General features: G+C 41.5%; 1 protein-coding gene across 5 annotated transcripts; it reads left to right on the plus strand.

Moving 5' to 3' along the window:
- The first annotated feature begins 3,017 nt into the window (after positions 1–3,017).
- LOC113174905 (protein mono-ADP-ribosyltransferase PARP6) lies at positions 3,018–19,698 on the plus strand. 5 transcript variants are annotated; one of them, XM_026379108.2, is made up of 23 exons: positions 3,018–3,274; positions 4,511–4,673; positions 5,181–5,258; positions 7,372–7,466; positions 7,787–7,847; positions 8,033–8,123; positions 8,290–8,356; positions 8,535–8,684; positions 9,607–9,757; positions 10,146–10,277; positions 10,472–10,567; positions 10,803–10,895; positions 11,031–11,156; positions 11,337–11,402; positions 11,758–11,825; positions 12,262–12,310; positions 12,450–12,562; positions 13,658–13,730; positions 15,294–15,363; positions 16,310–16,389; positions 16,643–16,706; positions 16,872–16,956; positions 17,719–19,698. In XM_026379108.2, exons 2-23 carry the CDS (start codon positions 4,671–4,673, stop codon positions 17,819–17,821), a joined length of 1,914 nt encoding a protein of 637 aa, XP_026234893.1. In that variant the 5' UTR covers positions 3,018–3,274; positions 4,511–4,670; the 3' UTR covers positions 17,822–19,698. The 5 variants fall into 5 exon arrangements, 4 of the variants coding, with proteins under 4 accessions (XP_026234893.1, XP_026234894.1, XP_026234891.1 ...); XM_026379109.2 differs by lacking the exons at positions 3,018–3,274; positions 4,511–4,673 and adding an exon at positions 10,072–10,101 and having other exon boundaries at positions 5,151–5,258; positions 10,224–10,277; XM_026379106.2 differs by lacking the exons at positions 3,018–3,274; positions 4,511–4,673 and having other exon boundaries at positions 5,151–5,258.
- The last annotated feature ends 2,009 nt before the right edge of the window (positions 19,699–21,707 follow it).

Consider the following 21,707-nt stretch of genomic DNA (forward strand, 5'->3'; position numbering starts at 1 on the left):
ACATTAAACACTGCTTTAAGGCACGGATTTCTAATCGGATTATTTCTCATCTAGTAAACATGACCTTTGTTTTAGTATTAGTCATAAGGAAAGTCAGAAAACGATAAAAATTGAAAACGACGCGGAAGGATACGTGGAAACAGTGGCAGCGCTTGGTAAAGTTTGAGAACCAATCAGAGGGCAGCAGCGGCAGAGCGTGCAGGTCGACATGTGACTGCTGTGGTTTCCTGTAAAGACGCAGCCTTTTGGTTTTGATGGCTAGCTTTGTGTTTTGTTTAACTTCATACGTGTTTTAACAGCCATGTAACACATACTGGGAGGTGTGCAGTGCAACACGAGTGATATGTCATGATGCCTGTACGTTTGTGGCAACATCATCGTGCGGATGAATCATCGCCTGCCGAGGTGGTTCATGGGAAGCACGAACAAACGTGTTGCATCTTCTGGTTACTGCGTCTTAAACCAGTGGATGTCAGCCGTGGTACTCGAGAGAGCCACTGTGCTGATTGTTTTCCAACCATCCCTGCACTTGCAGCTGCTGATCCAGGTGATCAGCTGTGGGTTTGACAGGTCCGGGAGAGTTGTTGAACAAGCAGGACAGTGTGCGTTGAGGACCAGGGTTGTGAAGTTATGAAGAGGTTGTCCACCATTTCTATTTAATTCCTAAATGTCCTTATAAAATGTATTGCCATAAGGGCTTCAGTGGAGCACAGCCAGTGAACGGATGTTCACTAGGAGGGATCTATTGATGTGCTGTTAAATTGTTATCTTACTGTAGCAATGCCTCCATCTAGTGATGGGAAATTATAAAACACTTTTAGAGGCTTTCCAATTTCCAAGTTCTCAGCGATATTGCTAATGTCATACCACTGAACAAAATACTACTACTACTACAAATACATCTACTATACCAGTTCTATATTATTACTTTTTAGTATATTAAAAAATAGTAATTATCATTTAATTTATGGACAACATACAAAGAAAGACAGAGGTACATTATCAGCATGGGAGCTATTGCAATATAATTGCTGTGCTAACTAGTGCTATATTAATGGCAGACTATAAATACAAATATTGCCTAATATTTTTTCAGGGCAAACACTGTATGGCCATTTTGCAAAGGTTCCCACAGATGATTAATTCTGTGTTGTTGTGTTAATCAGCTCTACCAAGCAGATGGCAGAGAGACACACATATCTGCTCTATCTCCATAGGGAGATTCAAATCTAAACAATAAAAGTCTACAGTAGGAATTGGACAAATCAATTTGGTAAACATACTTGTTAAAGTATTGTTACTGTGCACCAAATCCCATCTCACTTACACTCTTATGTTTCCCTTTCACTGTGTCCCCTGCTCCTGAGTCCTACTTTGTTCTCACCTGCTGCTTCCACTGCCCATGTTGCTGTCTCACTGGCTGCTGGCAGCCTCTGTCTGGATCCGCTCCACTCCAGCAGCTAAGGCAAATTGACACACCTGTCCAGGTGAGGAATATATCTACTATCCAGTCTCCCTGTCCACTGGCCAAAACCCCTGTCAGTCAGCATTAATGGCTTCTAACCCCTGGGCCACGAGGTACAGTAAGACACTGAGGGAGGGACTGTCCTCAGATAAATCTCAGAGATGAGCAGGTAGGACACTCTAATGCGTGTGAATGTATTACCACTCATATGGTACAAGTGTTGCTACCACAAACACAACTCCATTAAGGCACACGGAGATAAACTAAAAGGGCAAAGTTCATGATGATTACATTAAGCTCATAATACAATCATATGAAAATCTAAAAGATAATCTATGTTAAACAGATGGAAACAATGGAAACCATAGGTGATAATCATCTTTCTTTTATAGTAGTGGGAGGAAATATTTAACAGGCTCCATTTTAAATTGCAGTTTGTGAATACACTGATGCAAAATGACAGAGATTAAATAATGACCACATTTAGTCTGACTGATTGTCAACTATTCAACTTCATTCTAAAATAAGTGGAGTGAATTCTTAGCTGATCGAGATGTACACACTGCATGGAAATCCTTTGTTCTTCTTGCCACAAAAAGCTGTGATTATGTTCTCATAATCTTACTTTTTTGATCACATTGTGATGAAGATGGCTCCCCAAAGTAGTCTTGATCTTGTTCAGATTTACGGTACCTATATGTTGATTGTTGCTGTACAGCAAGGGGCAGTTGCACTGTAAGGTTCATGTTTTACTGTGGTGAACATTTCATTTGGATATAAAAGACACAGCCAAATTGCCAGACAGTATAACCTCCTTGATTAATGAATTAACTTTGACATTATGTCAAACTGTGTCCCTCCTATATTTATACTTTGCCAACATAGTCTGTGACCTGTAGCTTGTTTTACTGTATGTCAGATAAAAGTGAGAAGATCTCCCACATGCTCTCCTGACTACAGCATTGAACACACAGTTATCCAGACACAGGTTCATTAATCTGGGCATTCTTTAGGTCAGTTCTTAAATAGAAACCTTGAGATAATGAGGGTAAAGACTGATTAGCTCAGAGACGTAATGACTGTTGTCTCACACAAGCACAGAATGACACAGTGCTTTAGAGATACAGCAGGTGGGATTTTTATTTATTTATTTATTTGTATTGTCATATTGGCTTTTAAACACGGCCATGACATATACGTACAATAATGACATTTTAACATTTTTAGTTATTTGGAATTCTTGTTGGGTGCGTGCATTCAGCAATGTAACGCACAAACAGCATAAAACATATCTGAGCCTTTAATTTTTTGAACATATTTAGACATTTAATGAAAGCACTTCAGCCAGAAGCCTGATTATTGCACATGAATAGACGCTGGCCTATGCAATCACCTTCACACGGGCGGATGCATATACATGTACACGAGCAGAGCCATTTTCCTCTTATTTCTCAGCAGCAGTGCAGTCAGCTGCAGGTCACATGACTGGCTTGCTTGATGTAACTGAGCATGCTCAGAGCCCTCAGTGTTGTCAGGCAAAATATAAGACAGCAGTAGGAGCAGAGATCTGCAATAGATAAACACACAGACTCACATACACTAGCTGGTTTGCTCGCAGACACACATCACGAGCATTGAAAGGCGGACTCTGTAGAATACAGGGATTGTAGCTGTAGTTTCTCTGGAATCTCATTTTAATGGGTTTACGGTTTTATCATTTCAGCCACCGAAAGACACGGGCAGGTGTGCCCTTTAAGAGGGGGAGCAGCTGAGGCAAGAACAGCATCCAAGTCTCCATCCTCTCTGGAGGTAAGTGTGGATGGATAGGGTGGGGGTACAGAGTGTGGGGGGAGGGGAAATCCGCCTGACTGCATCTGTGTTTGTGTAAAATAGTTATCAGAAGGACGAATGGGGACAGTGCTGATGTGGATTGCAGGGGAGGAGGGGGAATCTCTATTGGTATGTGAGGCGACACAGGCTATGGGAATGGCAGGGAGTAGAAGCTAGCAGGGTTAAGGACATGGCAGGGCAGCAGGCACATAGAGGAGACGGGAGAAGCTGAAGTGGAAGACAATGACGGGGGAGCTGTGTTTTATAGGTCTGCAGTTGATGTCTGGAGGGGGGATAGAAAAGAAAGGAGCAAAACCCAAGCACAAAATGAGATGTCAAGGTCTCACGTAGTGCGAAAAGAAAATGACTAATGTGGGTTCTTTGATTTTATTGACCTATATAAAGCACAGATGCCTTCATGCATGACAGCTTTGACAGGTACTCTAGCTTGTAGTGCCAAGCTGTGTCCAGTCTTTGCCCATGTGTCAGGATCCAGTCATGATGTCTTTAGTCGTAAACCTGAATTATTTTGGTTTCTGATACACTAAGATAATGTAAATTGCATCGATACTGTCGTGTGAAATGCATTTCTCTGCATATACAGCTAGTGTTTAAGGGGCACCATGTTCCTTGTTTACATCCTGACAGGTAAAGTCAGGTAGCTCTTTGTCATGTCAGTGGTGTTTTTCTCCTATCGGTTTGTCTTGTCATGATTTATCTTTGATTTACCTCATAGTTGACCTTCCAATGAGAGCTGTAGGCAACCAATTACTCTCCGATTTGTAAACCAAGAACAGATATGGCATTTCTTTGTGTTCATTTATATATTTATTTGCCAGGCAAATCAAAAACAGCAATCCACCAATACCCCTGGTAGCAGCAGGTGTTTTTGCTGTACATTTAAAAAGGTGTGCCAACCTTTAGTGCTTCATTATTAATAGAAGCTCCCAAAAAAACAAATAACAAAGAAAGGGAGACATCCTGGGTACTAAGCGTACAGCACATATCTCCCACACATTCTCTCCACAGTGATTAATGCCACTCTGAAAGGAGGCAGAGATGACTGTTGCTAGGATACATGGCAAGGTGAAGTGCAGACGATTTAAAGAAAAGAGGAGGAGGGCACCGTTTACAAAGCATGGCATCACTGGAGATGGCCTCTTTGTTTCATTTTTTCTTCATCCTCAACTGATTTTTAATATGTGTTTCTCGAAGGTTGTGCGCTTCCGAAGAGCGCAGGACAGAGAGGCAGTCAGTTCTCTCTCCGCTCTCCACCTTTCTGTTCTTGTTCCTTGCACCTGGAAAGAGGCTGCCATGGTTGGCAGTGTTCAAAGGCCTAAACCTGTCTGAGTGAGCCACATGAACAGCTGACACAATGGTAAGACTGCATGGATCCTACTGGTGTAATGAGCTGAGTCATCCAGTCATGGTTTTGTTTGAAATTTAGAACGTGATAAATTAAATAAAAAATAAATGTGCTGACTTTCCATTGTTATTTGAATATTGTATTAGATTAATGTACGTAGATTATGTAAGTACTGTTTATGCAGCAGGACCTCCAGGCTTGAGGCTTGTCTCACAATGACAAGAGACACGGCTATTTTTATTTTAAAATTAGATACTTTTATTAACTCAGCCCTTTTAATTGTCAGTTGAGTATTCTTTTGAAGGCTGAACTCGGAGAATATCCTGTCTTTTGGAAATAAATGATGCCTCGTCGTCTCTCCATTTGAAAAGCTATATAAAGCAGTGTTTTGAAGCCCTTGAATGGTAGGCTAAATAGGGAGATGTGAGAAAGGATGTGAGATGAAAGCATGATAGAAAAAGGGTTACATTTTCTTTCCGCTCCACTATAATGGCCTTTTCACAATGTGTGGGCCCACAGGACATCAAAGGCCAGTGTTGGACAGACGAAGAGTCGGACGGGGAGAACGAGCCAGAACAGTTTTTGTACGGCATTCAGGTAAAGAAATGGCTGATATCCTTCCTAAATGTCTGTATTGAATGTGGGGATGTTTTTTTCCCAGCAATATGTGTTTAACCATACTTGTAATAATTTGGAAATTAAAAGTGTACCTAATAATTTTACAAGATCAACAAGAGTCACTAGCTGCATGTGGAGATGTTAATTTCACACCTTCGATTAAGTTGTTGGACAGAGCAAATATAAATGAAATCCTGTATGGAAAGGTCTTAAGAACAATAACATGAAGTGCTGATCAAAAGTCGTGGCATCCTGGTCAGATTAGGAGTTATCTTCTGTTCAGATTGATGGTGGCACTAATGGATAAAGTACTACAACAACATCATTTAGATTCAGCAAGATGATGCCGTCACCTACAGTAAGTGTTAGTGATGGTGGCACCAGACAATAGGTCAGTGGTCAATGAAATCATCTGGAAGCACGCTTTTGGGGATTATAAATATTTAGGCCAAATGTCACGGCAGCTTTGTCAACAGGCTCTGGCAGTCCAGAACAGATGGAGTGTATGAGTGACATTTCCACCGTAATGCCTCACTGCTTACAGAGCAAACATTTGAATTCATGTGAAACGTCCTGTTGAAATGTAAGACATGTCAACGTTGTACAAGTTTCCAAAGTGACAGTAAAAGTCTAAAGTAGGATATAGGCTGTGGAAGAATACAGGTATCACTGTACTTTTTTAGTTTCACCCTGTGCAACCTTAAGTATCAATCACAAGCAACACTGGCAAATTAATTTCCGTGGCTGGCATTTAATGTATCACCTCATCTCGCAAAAGTTCAATGCTTCACTTTCACACAAGATCGGAATCTGTTAGTCATCCTTTTTTCACTGTTATCTTCCAAGTCTTGTGATTGAAATGTAAATCCAGTCTGGAACGTAAAGCTCATTTCTGTGCAGTCAGAGAACATAAAAGCAGCGCACTGAAGATAAGGATGAAAGTACGGGATCTGTTCTCCACACTCAGAGCTGAGGAGATGAGAGTCTGACTTCAAGTTTAGACACCAAATAAAAAGATTTTATAGGCGATACCAAATGTGCTGTGGTAACCACAGACTATATTAAATATCAGCATAAAAAAATACTGACAAAATAATTAATCAGTGTATATTTTTGGAACATAAAAAATGATCTAATACTCTTTGGCATATCCTGTTTAGGTAAACACACCCAACGAGACATTCACTGCCTGCAGTCGACTTACAAAGATTTCACAAGGAAGTTTCATTGCTTCTTCCTGTTTATCACACTTTCAACTACGTAACTGTCGGATATTATTCCAAATATAAAATGAAACACAGACTACATGAAATAAACCAACAGCCATGTTGAACTCATTCATTAAAGGAAATGTCAGAACTTATCTTCTGATGTGCAAGTAGCTTGAGAGCCTGGTGTTTGGTATGGCTAAATATGGATTTACTGGCCTAAAGACAGACAGTAGAACATAAAGATACACATATACAGTTAAAGATAAGAGAGAAAAGCTCCAGTTACAAATTAATAACTTGTATTTGATGCTCCTTGTTTGTGTAGCAGCGATTTCCATATATAGTATATATATAGATGTACAGGACACCTATTTATTTTCAGAGTGTAAAGTGTTTGGGAGAAGTGGGAGTACTTGCGTGGTTTGATCATTGGAGGTTGAAGTTTTGATTGACCGACTTTTTTTAAAATTTCTTTTTTATCTTGACTCTGAATCTTTAAATCTTTGACCAAGACTGTGACCTCCAGATTACGAGCAACCAGATGATATCATCTGGAGGAACTTTAATTAGAAGTAGAGAGATATTTTAATATAGGCACAACAGACATACGTCTAGAACCATTCATGTATGTAGTCTCCAAACTAGAATTATAGGAAGAAAGACAAAATGGTGAGTACTGGCTGATATAGTGAGCTAATAGTGAGGATAAATAATTGACATAGCTAAAAGTTATGAAAGTAAAAAAAGTTATGTAGCAATATCCACTTTCCGTCAGAGAGAACTCTTGGTGTGCATTAGACAAAAAAAGTTGATCTATAATTTGTTCCGTGGAGAACTGAGTGCTGAAATTGTGACGAGTGTTAATGTGCTGCCTGTTACAGGGGAGCTGTGCTGCCGACCTGTACCGCCACCCTCAACTGGACGCAGACATAGAGGCGGTGAAAGACATCTACACTGACAGTGCTGTCTCTGTCAGGTACAGCGTGTGATATGACACACAGGCAAACATGGCAACTGTTTGAGACTTAAAAACAAAAAACAAAACAAAAAGACTTTAAAACAAACAAATTAAACAAGTTGCAGTGGGATTCACTCTGCTGGCAGTTCTTAATTTGCCGCATGGCGTGATTCAAAGAGAGTAAATACTAATTTGAACTTGGTGCTGTCTGGCGAAAAGAGGAGCAAAGCAACTCTTATTCTTCTCCTTGAAGCAGTAATCGGATGAAAGGGTTAGAGTGTAATGCATCCCATTACTTACGGTAAATTAAACTAATCTGTTGTTGTGTCTCTCAACAGGGAGTATGGAACCATTGATGACGTGGACATCGATCTTCATATTAACATCGGTTTCTTAGATGTGAGTCAGCAATTTGCTCCCTCTGCACACACCTCCTCCGTCTTCGCCCATTACTATTCTAACGTTGACATTTCGCAAAGTAACATCATGTATAATGCATCATGTGCTTGTAATTTATTTATGTAATGAGAAATGGCCCCAATTAGGATGCTAACTCTGTATATTTGTATGTGTGTCTGACTCAGGAGGAGGTTGCGACAGCTTGGAAAGTTATCAGAACAGAGCCCATTATTCTGAGACTGCACTTTTCTCTTTCTCAGTACCTCGATGGACCTGGTGAGTAAAGATGTCAGTGTGGATGTTGGTTTTCTGAGAGGGACTTTAGGTACTGTGACACTGAATGTGGGAGGTGAGTACCCTATGTGCCACACGAGAGGGAGAGAGAAAGACAGTGCATGCGTGTATCTGTGCACCGTGTAACAGTGTCATGCTTTTCACTCAGAGCCTTCAGTAGAAGTGTTCCAGCCCTCCAATAAAGAAGGTTTCAGCCTGGGCCTGCAGCTAAAAAAGTAAGTCATGCTGTATTCAACACATCATGTTGTAAGTTGAAATTGTGCAATGTAGTTTTCTTGCTAAATAGATGCATGAAGCATGAACTTTTAAGTGTAATAATGAGTTGTTTCTAATCTTTATACAAAATCATGATGCACACCAAAATTGACTGGCTCACGTTTTTGTTCATGGCAGGATCCTGAGCACATTCACGTCACAGCAGTGGAAGCACCTCAGTAATGAGTTCCTCAAGGCCCAGCAGGAGAAGAGGCACAGCTGGTTCAAAGCCGGAGGAACCATCAAGAAGTTCCGTGCCGGGCTCAGCATCTTCTCCCCTATACCCAAGTAGGTCTCTCTCTCTCTCTCTGTTTCTGTTTAAATAACAGAGCTGCAGAGATGAACAACTGATTTATCTCAAGACTGATACAGGTCAATTTGGCTTTTGCTAAGTTCAGTTTGTGTTTCCAGCAATGGAGATCATCTCTTATACTGTTGGATGCTCTTCAAGTCACTCAAGGAGTGTATTAATGTGGCATTTTCAAGTAGGCTAGAACGCTTCTGTTTGAACTTAAGTGAAAGCAGTTTCTGTAAATATTAGTAAAGGCTAATTGTCTTTCTCAAGTCTTCACATACATCTAAACAAGTTAACATACTTTTTTATATATTATTATATATTAATATTGTTGGTAATTATTATTGTAGCCTATAATTAAATAAAAAAACTAGAGAGGGTTTTATAAAGAAAAGAGACAAGCAGGAGGAAGGAAGTTTTGACACAGCATAGGGGGAGACTGACTTAAATTCAAAATCTGACACAGTAGTTTCTCAAGGGAGAAATGCTCTTCCAGGCTTCTGTCTTACTTCAGGATGCTTTGACAGTTATGGGTGCACAGGGACTGAATCCCCGCCCCCTCGATGGAGGTCAGCTTCACTAACGACTAGGCTGTCTTGACATCCTCGTGACGTGACAGAAGTTCCATGTCAAGAGGGTACATGGATAATGCCTTGAGAGTGATAGTGAAAGTGAACACTGGTTCTTGTATTTTAAAAGTTAGCGAGTCGAGCTACTGTCTAAACAGATTCCAGTTGTCTGAGCTATTAGGTTAGTGTTAAAGTAGTGTGAGTGACTAGAGCAGAGGGAGGCTATTTGTTTAACGTCACTGTAAAGTTACTAACCATTTGTAATTTTTATAAAAATATAAACAACATTTCTTTATCTTGGGAATAAATGGTTGATGCTTGTGTTTTATTTGTTGCTCTTTGCCAGGTCTCCAAGTTTTCCTCTGATCCAAGACACGGTTTTAAAAGGGAAGCTGAGTGTCCCTGAGCTGAGAGTGACCCGCCTGATGAACCGCTCTATCTCTTGTACAATGAAGAACCCTAAAGGGGAGCTCTTCAGCTATCCACCAAACAGCCAGGTCAGTGCCAGACAGGACTAATCAGCTGCTGTGCATCTAGTCACATATGTTTGAGTTTAATGCCATTCACTGTTGTACTGTATGTCTCACTAACATGTCGTGTTGTGTTCATAAGGTTGTTGTCACAACACTGAGGCTATAAACATTGCACTAATTGCATTTATTTGTACCATTTCTGATAAGTATGCTAATGATGAAGTCATCCTTTTGCACTTTTGCGGAGCACTGTTTATTGTTCTTTTCTGCTTTATTCCACTATGATCCACTCTGACCCTCCTCTGCACCACCCGTTACCTGCACTGTTCCTACCCGAGCCTTCTCCTGCGTCTACCATAACATGGCTGGTACGCCGTTTCCCATAATGCTTTGTCTTCACTTGACTCATCAGACTGTGGCTGTCCCGGCGGCCAGGGCCCCAGCGCAGATTACCACGAGGCAGCTGATTGAATTGTTTTTCTCATCCCAGGCGGGCGGGCACTGCAAGAACATCCCTACCCTGGAGTATGGCTTCCTAGTACAGGTTAGACTCCAAGAAGATCAGAGTTCTCTTAACAAGGCACTTATACACCGTGGAGTCCATCGCGTGCTGTTTTGTTTGAACCTCATAGCGAGAAGCACAGGGCAGAATTGAGGTTTTGTCTTTCTATCTCTTATATGTCAGTGCTGGAGGTGGGGGTGATAACTGCGAACCCCTCTGTGCTTTTCTTCTAACAGATAATGAAGTATTCAGAGCAGAGGATCCCCACACTCAACGAGTACTGTGTTGTCTGCGATGAGCAGCATGTGTTTCAGAACGGATCCATGCTGAAGGTAACATGAAAAGGAGAAAACAAACAGTATCGTTTTATAAGCCAGTTTGTATTAGCTAAAATATGCATGAATATCATCAATATGATGCTTTCTCTCTCTATTAATGTTTTAATGATACGATCTTGTAAACAAGAGTGTGTGTGCCAGCACGTGTGGGTGGATGTACTTGTTTTTGTATAGGTATCATTTGTAGTACATATTCAGATGAGAGTAATTTCATAATTTCTGTGTGCAGCCTGCTGTGTGCACCAGGGAGCTGTGTGTGTTCTCCTTTTACACTTTGGGTGTGATGTCCGGAGCTGCAGAGGAAGTAGCCACTGGAGCAGAGGTGATACAGACACTCGAGGGGGAGACACCATGATGTCATGGCTCATTATTCGTAGTTAATATGTGTGTCTACAGGAGCAGAATGTTTCTATAGTCATGGTACAAAAGTGTCATAATGTGCCTCTCTCCGTCCCAGGTGGTGGACCTACTTGTGGCTATGTGTCGAGCTGCTCTCGAATCTCCCCGTAAGAGCATCATCTTTGAGCCCTACCCATCAGTCGTTGACCCCAATGACCCCAAGACTCTAGCCTTCAACCCAAAGGTCAGCATCCACTGTGCTGGAATCAGGATTACTAAATCATGTACTAAACAAATACATGAATACGTTTCAGTCCAAGTGACCATAACCATTTGTAAAACATCACGCCCGCTCTATTAAAACCAAGGCTTGTTCCCTCTCTCATTGCATACAATGGATGTTTGGCTCAACCAATGAACACAGAAGAAGAATTATGAGAGACTGCAGAAAGCACTGGATAGCGTCATGTCCATCCGGGAAATGACCCAGGTACAAGGAGGAGATGGGAGGGAAGGAAGGGAAGGGCAGGAGGGGCTCTGTCAAGGCTACTGTTCGTCTGTTCATCATAACGTACTGTATATCTGCAAGATATAATGTTTTAGTGTTACTGTGTGTACTGTGGTGTTTCAGCTGAATGCTTGGGATCTGTGTCGAAGTGGCAGACTTTGCTGATTATCTAATGTTTCACTTTCCCATTTTTTCTTTCTAGTATTTGTTTACCTCCCTGCTAGACAGCATCTAAACTGTTGACTGATTTGATTATGAGTCTGAATCTGGTCACTTGATTGTTTGGTTGCGTAAAAGCAAATCTGTTAAAAAAAAAGCTTGTATTTTTTTTTTTCAGGGCTCATATCTGGAGATTAAGAAACAGATGGACAAACTGGACCCTTTGGCCCATCCCCTGCTGCAGTGGTAAGTAGATAAGATATGAAAAATATAAAAATGTATCTGCTTTGCATGTTAACATGCTTTGAAATAAAATCAGAAAATAATACACTGTACACTGGAGAGCATGTAACGCTTTCCATATTAGTTAAATGACCACACAAAATAATGCTCAAGGGGTTATGCCAGGTACATTGGTAAATTGAAAACACTCTGGTACAGTATATCACAGTGGGAGAAGTACAAGTTTAAATGATAACATTATTGCCAGCTGAATTCAATTTAGCTGCTTCTGTTTGAAGGTTCCTGCTATTGTAGGTGCTGTCAGTCATGAATAGCACAGATTCACCATTTATGTTCCTATCAACACCTGTGAAAGTCAAAGTGTCTGGTGAGGTTCTTAGTAGCAGGTGACAAGTACTTTTCATTTTGCGTATTGTTTGATCTTTCTTGCTTTCTGCAGGATTATTTCCAGTAACAGGTCTCATATCGTCAAGCTGCCTCTCAGTAGGGTAGGAAACCAGAACCATCTTCTCAACTCTCCTTTATATGATTACTACACTGTCATTTGGCTCATGCTCACTTTCTGCTTTCTCTTTTTTTTTGTCTCTCTCTTGCTCTCACTTGTCCTTTATGATCTCATTGTGATAGCAACTGAAATTCATGCACACCTCCCACCAGTTCCTGCTGCTCAGCAGTCCCCCGGCCAAGGAGGCTCGCTTTCGCACTGCCAAGAAGCTGTATGGCAGCACATTTGCCTTCCAGTGAGTCCACTTTGCCCATACCATTGGCCTTTTTATAGAAACTACTCTATCCCTAACTCTAAACTCTATCCCTTTACTGCATGGCTTAAAAACGAATATCAAACAGTTATGCTGTTAAGCAGAGCAGATATATTCTGAGAAATCATACTGTATGTAAATAATGACGACTGGCATTGTTACTACAACACACGCATATGTCAGTATTACAGCAGTACACTCTGTCAAACATGAAAACGTCTCAGTGTAGCACCTGGCCATTATATTGTGGGCGCAGAGGCCGTTCTAGCAGATTTTTATGGAACCATAACAAACAACAGCACCGAGCAGTGGCCATTCTCTTGGACAGAGAAACCACCTTACCAAGCCAGCACATGGAGCCATCAGTGTCTGTGAGAAAGAGATTTGTACTGTAGCAGATGGGACTCTGCTGAATATTTTAGATACACATGGCCCATCTGGGTGCTTGCAGGGTACGACTAACTTATTAGCAGTGCTAACACTGCCTCTTTATGCTGGTTAATACTGCAGATTTAATATTCCTCAACAGACAAATCCAAGACATCTAAATCAGCTAGTCTGCCATCAGTTTGTATTGAAAGAGAAAACATACACTATATAAATACACATCTAGAGTCCGGTTAAAAAAAGGAATCTAAAAACACCTAGAAACTATTTTAAGTGTGGCAACAAGAACTTCGTAGTGCATCAAAGCGAGTAAAAAATAACAGCACTCATGACACTGCTTTGACCTCTCTATCTATTTTGAGACGGTCCAGGTATCTGCACCGGGAAATGTCTTCAAACGCTTAATCCTGTTCTGAAAGACAGCAGTGATGAGTTGTCATCTTTGATCTTCATTTCGAAAGACTTTTTTTTCCCTCCTAGATATTAGATTATATAAATCTGGAGAACTGTTAGAATATCCAAGGTCACCACATGAAATGCATCGTAGTGTTTTATTCCAACATACCTGAACAGCATGGATCTGACCACTGCAGAGGTCAGTGGCTTCACAGATCCACGCTGGGTACATTCTCGCAGTACTTTGCTTTATCTGTTCTTTCTTATCTCTCCCTCTCTCTACACTTGCTCTAGTGGTTCCCATATAGAGAACTGGCACTCTGTTCTGAGAAATGGACTAGTCAATGCCTCTTATACCAAACTGCAGGTACGTAACCCTGGCAGTTGGATGGAACTCACGATGCACCTCCTCTCGGACAGTGAGCCTGCTTTTGGACAGAGCAGGCTGGCTGTCCGGCTGATTCATTTTTGCAGTTAATGGATGCCAGCTTCCCTTTTGTCAGCTTTGCAATTGGCATTTTAGCGAGCAGGGCACACTGGGAGATTTTCCTCAGGAGTGTTGGTTTCTTTCTGATTTATGTGCCGACAGCAGCAGACAACACGTCCCTTCAGGGAGGGGACCGTTGTGTGTGGTCAGCTGTGATATCAGGAGGCTCCCACTGTGCCCTGTTGGGGTTAACCACCTAGAGCACTGAGTAGGCTAGGTCTGAAACTGGACGATGCAAAGGACAGGCTCCATGATAGTGAGTATAGACTTCCTCATGGTGAATAAGGGCTTCCACTGAAGGTCAGTACCTGGTATTCATCATATGTTCAGATCAGGGACACGTTATAGCCACAAACATGACTTCAGACTAGTTGAGACCAGTTGGGTTCAGTCGAACAACGCAGAACCATAACTTCTCTCTAAATCCATCACTGTTTTCCTCAGGTCTGCAGCGTTGTGCGTTGCACTTTGTGACTTTGGTTTCTAGAAGATAAATAAATAATAAAACAAGAAAGCAAGCAGTGAGCGCCAGAGAGCGCAGAATTGTCTCATTTGCACAATATGGCAGATTAAATCTGAAATCTCAGGGATCTTTGAAACGTTCACATCATCCGTGACTGCTCTATTGTGCTGAAGTGTTTCATTTATGCCTTCTTTGTTCTCCAACTTTTTGAACTGTCCGTCTTTGATCTCGCCTCATCTCCCTCCTCTTTCTCCTCTCCGTTTCAACCTTGAGCATTGACACCCCCGCCTTCCTCTGTCATTGTGTCTCACATGAGAAGAAGCAGGAGGAGGAGGAGGGCTGAGTCTGCCTCCAGCTCCAGCCATCGCACGAAACTTCTCGTCTGTTGTTCCGTTAGCTTTCTTCCACGTGTACCGTCCTCACCTCCATCCCCATTCCACTGTATTCCCAAACTATCTAGTTGCACCTTGGTTTTTCCGTTGGCTTCACAGTGGCTTCATTTTACACCTGTGGTCCTTCTGTGTTCCTCATTATGGACATTCTTGTGTGGAGTTTGGTCATCATTATCAGTCTCCTTTCATCTCCTTTCAGTGGTCTCATTGCTCATGTCTTGAGTTCTTTTACACTAATGTCACTCACAAAACAAAACATTACATGATCTCCAGTGGAGTAAATAAAGAGACATTATAGCAGTTGACAGACTATAGCAGTTTTCGACCACTGGAGTAGTTAAGCTGTCTTTTCCATCTTTGGCTTTTTGCTGGCCACCATCTTCAGATTTTCACGTGTGGATTTAGTGTACTTGGTTGGTTGGGTTTTCCACGCAAACTGTCACAGAAATATGACATGTACAGACTGTCCTATGATTTAATTAGAGGGAGTTTAGTAATGCTATATGTGAGTACACATTGTCTATGTGAGCTTGTCCTGTGCAACCTTTGAGTGACCCTCCCTCCCTCCCTGCTCTTTTCAAACCCAAGCTGCATGGGGCAGCGTATGGAAAGGGCATCTATCTGAGCCCCATCTCCAGCATATCTTTTGGATACTCAGGTAGGAACGGTTCATTCTTCGCCACTCAGACTCCTCCGACCACTTACGCTTCCCGCAACTTCCTTTTTTTGCACCATGTTGGTTGACATAACTGTGTGCTCTGTGTTTGACATGGCCTGATTACCATCCTGGAACACCTCATTTTCACATATGGGAGCTTCCCATGTAATCCTGTTGTGCTGCACTGTGTGTGTGTGTGTGTCGCCTCGGGCCCCTGAGCGTACCATATCATACTGTATGTTGCAGCTTTATACAGCAGGGCTGTCAGTGGATTGTGTGTGTGTGTATCTTACTTTTTACATTGTTGGCTTTTTATATTGTTTTCTTTCTTCATCACAAATCTTCCAGTGTATTTCTGCTGAAACAAACAAACTCAGAAGATGGATTTCTGGTCTTATAATGGTAGTCTTATAGGTTTGGGTGCTGACTGTGTGGCCAGCAGGTCAGCTGGTTGCCAACAGGGCCCACTTCTTCCTTAAGCCCATGATCGGCTAACTTTAAGGACACAGTAGGTAGGGAACGCCTGAATCTAAGACTGAAAAATTGTGACAGTTTTATCATTAAATGCACTCAGTTTAATCAATTCATACTAAATTGAAAACAGCCAATGGAGTAACTACTTCACTAAGAACATAGTTACATTACTTTTAATAAGATGAGATAAATTCTAAAGCATATCACGTTTAACTGGCTCTTAATGACAGAATAAAAACTGTACTCCCAGTATCCTCTTTCATACTGAATGTTGTAATCCATTTGGCAGTTTATTTTTTTTATGTTCAGTACCATTAACCTTCATACGAAGGTTGGCATAGTGGTTAATCATTTCTCTGTACAAGGAGTTCAAGACCACTAGAGGAAGTTATTTTTTTTCACAACTTGAATGACTCAAGATAAGGTCGTTCTGACTCGGTGTCGTTTGCTCTGTGTATACTTGTTCTTGCAGGAATGGGGAAAGGACAGCACCGCATGCCCACCAAAGATGAACTGGTGCAGCGTTACAACCGCATGAACACTATACCACAGGTAATGGAATAGGAAATATGAAATCCTGACAAAAAAATAAAAGTCACACACACACGTGGACTGATGTATGTCTGGAGAGACATCATTTCTGAGCCACAGCAGAGCATCAGTGTTCCAGTAATTCTCTGGAAACCATCATTAGCTCAGTCACGGTACTTATTGCTGAAAACTCCCAGATAGCCTCACCTGGATGAATTTTCACTGATGACTTATTGCTGTCTGTTTATTTGTTCTTTTTTTCTTTTTTCAATAGAGCCGTCCAATACAATCAAGATTTCTACAGAGTCGAAATCTGAACTGCATTGCTCTGTGTGAAGGTAATAACATGCTGAAGGCATATGCTTAAAAAGCTGAGATTGTGGATACGTGGCATTAGTCTGTTGAATTATTACAGCACACTGATTTGTAGCTGTCTATGACAAATATGCATTCATTCGCAGTAGAAAAGATGAAAATAAGATTCTGTGTTTGTGTTTTTGCAGTTATCACATCTAAAGATCTGCAGAAACATGGTAACATCTGGGTGTGTCCAGTATCCGACCACGTCTGTACTCGCTTCTTTTTTGTGTAAGTCTTCCCAACACTTTAATCTTTTTCTTTTTATTAAACTATCATCACAATCAATGTGTAGGTCATCACACAGGTTACATATTTTTAGCTACCAAACTGCACATGATAAAGGTGATTTAAGTGTTGTCTCTCATCCCTTATTATAAATTAGAGCTGAATAAATGTTGCTGACTGTGCTACCGCACCACTAAACTGCGCCGGTATCAGAGACTTTGTGTGTAATGTTGTACAGTGTGTTTGGAGTGCAGCAGATAAAGCACGCCATCTAAACTGAGTGCTGATGCTAGAACTTTGATACCATGCTTTCGACACACACAGATTCATCCGACGGCAAATGTTCATTGTCGTCTCCTGAGCTGCAGTTCATAATTGAGATGGCCCGCAATCAAATTCAAATCACAGGAACATGTAATCCAGTTATGATCATGTGCTCTGTGTGCGGCTGTATTTTGCAGCTTGAGGAAGTGGTTTCTAACAATGCTCCTATTTAAATCACTAATTCACTTACTACATAGACAGAAGAGACTCACAGAGCCTTATTTGTCTAAGGAATGGTTTTTATTAACAGTATTATTCTTGTTCTTAAAATGAGGTAAGCATATAACTTTTTGTTTTCTAAATCTAGGCCACTTTTACTGCCCAACAGGACAATAGTAGGCAACAGAGAATAATAAAAACATGTTTCAGAGAATATTACATTAAATTATACAGAATGAAAACCTAATTATACTGTTTAAAAATAATCTATGTTGTGTGCAGGTATGAGGATGGCCAAGTAGGAGATGCTAACATCAACACCCAGGAGCCTAAGGTGCAGAAGGAGATCATGCGTGTGATTGGTACCCAGATCTACTCCAGCTAATGAGGGTTGACCAGCGACGCTTGGACCCATACGTCTCTCCGGCAGAGGCACACAGGCAGGCAGACACACAGAGCGAATGTTTGGCCGAGCTCACCTCAGGCCTGATACAGAAGGCCGAGGCAGCTCTTGAGCATATTATTTCTAGAGTTCATTTGTTCTGGTCCTCTTGTTTCCCTCTCTCCTCTGATTGGTTACACACACATGTTCAGTTAACCCTTAGCTACGTCTAACCTGGTTAAAGTCTGCTTTTCTCAGCTAATGACATTTACAACAGAACGGTAATTCACTAGTGGAAAAAAAGGCAGAGTCTCTGGAATGGCTCCACACATACAAACACACCTCCAGAATCTGCGATCACTGGCCCATTTTCTTTTCTGTTTCACTTCTGGAGATCCTCAAACTAATTATCTCTATTTATCATTTCTCTTTGTGAATATCTAGTATAAAAAATGATCATTGAAAATGATAATTAGATCCCGTTGTGGCTGGATGGGTTTACATGCACATAGACGTTTGTTCTCTTATTGTGTTTGCAAAGACATTATCTCTGATCCATTTATTTAATATTCTTTGACTAATGACATGAATTAAGGTCTGCGACTGGGTTATCTGAGGGGGAATATTGCTCTCTCGTTTTGTCTTTGTCCACTGGATGAAGCTTCCTGAATCCAATAAACAAAATGTAGCTTGGAGTCACGTTACAGTTAAACAGTTAAATAACTTTACTTACAGAATTATGATTTTTTTTAAGACAACCGATGATGGTTGATGATGCACTTTCAAAAACTTCACAGCCCTAAATTTTTGAACTTCATTGAAAAATTCAATAAAATAAAATAAAGTGTAACATTTCTGCTCATAAGAACAAGGATCATGCATTTTCCTCAAAGCAATGGCAAAATGTAATACAATGGCATCCTATAAAGGAAAAGATTTTTATGACACTCCTCTCCCTCTCACGGAAATAAAATCAACACAGAAATGAGAGGATGCGGGATTCATAAAATGTTTCTCTGTGTCATGAGTTTGTCAAACTAGGCATCACCTTTTATTTAAATGGTGGCTATTTTCTTTGGGAATAAATCTTTCCTGTGTGTGAACTGCACTTCCCATGAGAATCACAACTTGAAAAATACACTGTACAGAAAACCGTGGACAATATTACCAAACTATCTACTGACAGTATTCAGTCCAGGTGAGCTCACATCCCTCCCGCCTCTATCTAAAGGACACCAGATATTTTAGAGGTGCATTCATGTGCAACTCACCTCGGAGAACGGCACCCTTGTATAGTTAATCAAGTTTATCAGTTAGTCATGTACTGTATGTATGTACGTGTGAGTTTGTATTTTCTTGACATTATACTAGACATTGCACTTACAGTATTCAACGTTTGCCTAAACTGGAGGAATGGACTGTCCTCAGACCAGCAGTGGACGGGCAGTGGAGGATTTAAAAAAAAAAAAAAAGTATTTCTGGAGTCAGCAAGACTTTAATATGTGACATCTAAACTATGTCTGTACTAAGCTGGATTTTCAGTGTCTCCTGGAATTGGATATTCTGACAACTGAATGGACTGTGAGAATTGTAAATAAGGACATCGGAGCTCTTGTTGAAATGTATTGCCCAGAAAGGAGTGGACATGTACAGCTGCCTCATCGTGTTGCAGGACTGCGCTAATACCTGACGCCTGCTTTTTGCTGAGAGGTTTGAGCTGCAGGTCTCCTCGAGAATCCGTTCTCTCGCTGTCTGTCTCTGGTGACAGAATCTTTTTCAAGGATGATGTTGATGACAATGATGGTGATTATGGCGATGATGAAAGGCAATGATGCAGGGGGAAAAAAAAAAAAAAGAATAAAGCCTGATTTTGCACAGTTTTACATGCAGTCTCCTTTTCTTTGATGTCTCTGTGGAGAATGGTGTGACTGTCCACCGTGGAATCGTCTGTTGTTGCAGTGTGCTAGCGTTTTGGGCAGAAGGGGGCACCGTTACTCCGTAACGTATACACAAACACATCCACAGTCTACCCTGAATATAATACCATACTTTTTTCCCCCTCCATAGTCATCTGTATAATTAATTGAATATGATGCTTCTCCACGTAAATCAGAAATGACTTCTTAGGTTCATGTGGTGATTTAAAGCAGTTGTCTTTATTTAGCATATTATGTTCTGCATTTGAAAATGAATTGAAATGTGCTTAACACAAATAGAATTTTCCTTTATTCATTATCATGATGTGATGTTTTAATGCTATCCCCGAAGAAAGATTAATATATAAAGATCTACAAAGTGATTTTACCATTCTCATCCTCTTCCTGACACACGCCTCAAACACACCACAGAAGTATAATTCTTCAGTTCTGCAATATGTTGTTTATACCTAAAGGTGTTGCCGATGACACCGCTGTCATCACTTCCACATTCACAGCTTTCCAAAACTAATTGATTTATCTCTGGAGGTTGCCGGGTAGTACAGACCAGTATGCTGGCATTATATGTGCAGGCTTGCCAAAACTGCTTAGAAATGTTTTCAACCCATGTCATCACAAATAGATTCAGGGTTATATTGATTTCTTCAAATCTAATCTCGCCCGGTTTAAATACGTCTGGCTTTGCTCTCACCTCTAAGACAACACATGACTAATAGTTGTTGACCAGCCAGTTGCTCACTTTGTCCTCCCTTCCTCTGTCTGACCACAGAAAGCTCTTCTCTTTCGGACCGGCTGAAAACAAAACAAAACAATTCACTATTGCTCCACTGCAAAACTCCCGTCTGATGGCTGTTTTGGCACAGGAGACCCTGTATGTGTACGACAAGTGCTGGGTGTGTGGAGAGAGTGGGCATAATCACGGGGAAGCTGAAGCACTCATGGACCCTTGAAAGGCACTTTATGTATGTATTTGTGGCTTCTGTAATTGGGCCCCTCCCTTTTGTAAGCGGACCCATTTGACAGGTCCTGTAGCTGTGCCCTTGTTCTGATAACTGTGTGTGTGTGTGTGTGTGTGTGTGTGTGAGTGTGACTAGCAGATGATGTGTATGGTTCATGTGTTACTCTGAAACTTTGCCGTCATGTTGGACATGGTCACCTGGTTTGGCTGTGTCGGCCATTACCAGAGCCAGCTGGCTGTCGGCACACAAATGCACGAAGCTTCAAACAAGCCAGGACTTCATCTCGTGCAGTTCACTTATTGACCACTGAGGGGAGCTCTGGTGTCATTCCACTCTTTATTGTTTCAACAGCATTCTTGGCATAGTTAACATACACACTGGCACATACATACAGGGCATTAGGACATACACACACATGCAGGTAAACACACACACAAACATAAGACACAGCGGTGGTTTGGTCAGATAAAGGAGTAGTGACGGGAGGGCAGAGGGTCACTGAGAGTGTCTGGCCCTTGGTGGAAGCGAATGCTCCACCAACCTCCCTCTCTCTTGCCTCTGTAATAAGTGTGACCGTTTGATTCCTCCACAAAAGGAGCAATTACAGGGAGTTGTTTAATCACCCACACTTTTATTGAGCTCAGGGTCTCTTAGCCTGCAGCTCAGGCCCCTGTTGTCGGCAGCAGCGGGCGACGGGAGTGACAGAGAAGGTCGGTGGTTTAACGGGGCGCGAAGGGGTCTCGTTTGAGTTAAATCTTCTCAGGCTACTCTGCACGCTGTGGAGGCCCCCGGGACAGAGACAAAGAGCTAGATGAGAGCAGAAGACAGGCTGGCCAGCCAGGCAGAGAGATAGATGGACTTAACGGAGAGACGGAGACTAGAGGGCAGAGTTTGGGGGACACATCAGAATCAGAATCACTTTATTTGCCAAGTAGGATAAATGTGCAAGAGTTTGTCTTCGTAGGGGTTTGTGCAGAGATACAGCGACAATTT

The sequence above is a fragment of the Anabas testudineus genome, chromosome 3 (genome assembly GCF_900324465.2).
Source record: "Anabas testudineus chromosome 3, fAnaTes1.2, whole genome shotgun sequence".
In the NCBI taxonomy this organism is placed as follows: domain Eukaryota; kingdom Metazoa; phylum Chordata; class Actinopteri; order Anabantiformes; family Anabantidae; genus Anabas; species Anabas testudineus.

Coding starts and splice junctions, on each gene's coding strand:
- LOC113174905 (XM_026379106.2), top strand. CDS start 5,151: ATGGCCTTTTCACAATGTGTGGGCCCACAGGACATCAAAGGCCAGTGT. Junction 10,568..10,802: donor AGAACGGATCCATGCTGAAG/GTAACATGAAAA, acceptor TTCTGTGTGCAG/CCTGCTGTGTGCACCAGGGA. Junction 12,563..13,657: donor GGCAGCACATTTGCCTTCCA/GTGAGTCCACTT, acceptor CACTTGCTCTAG/TGGTTCCCATATAGAGAACT.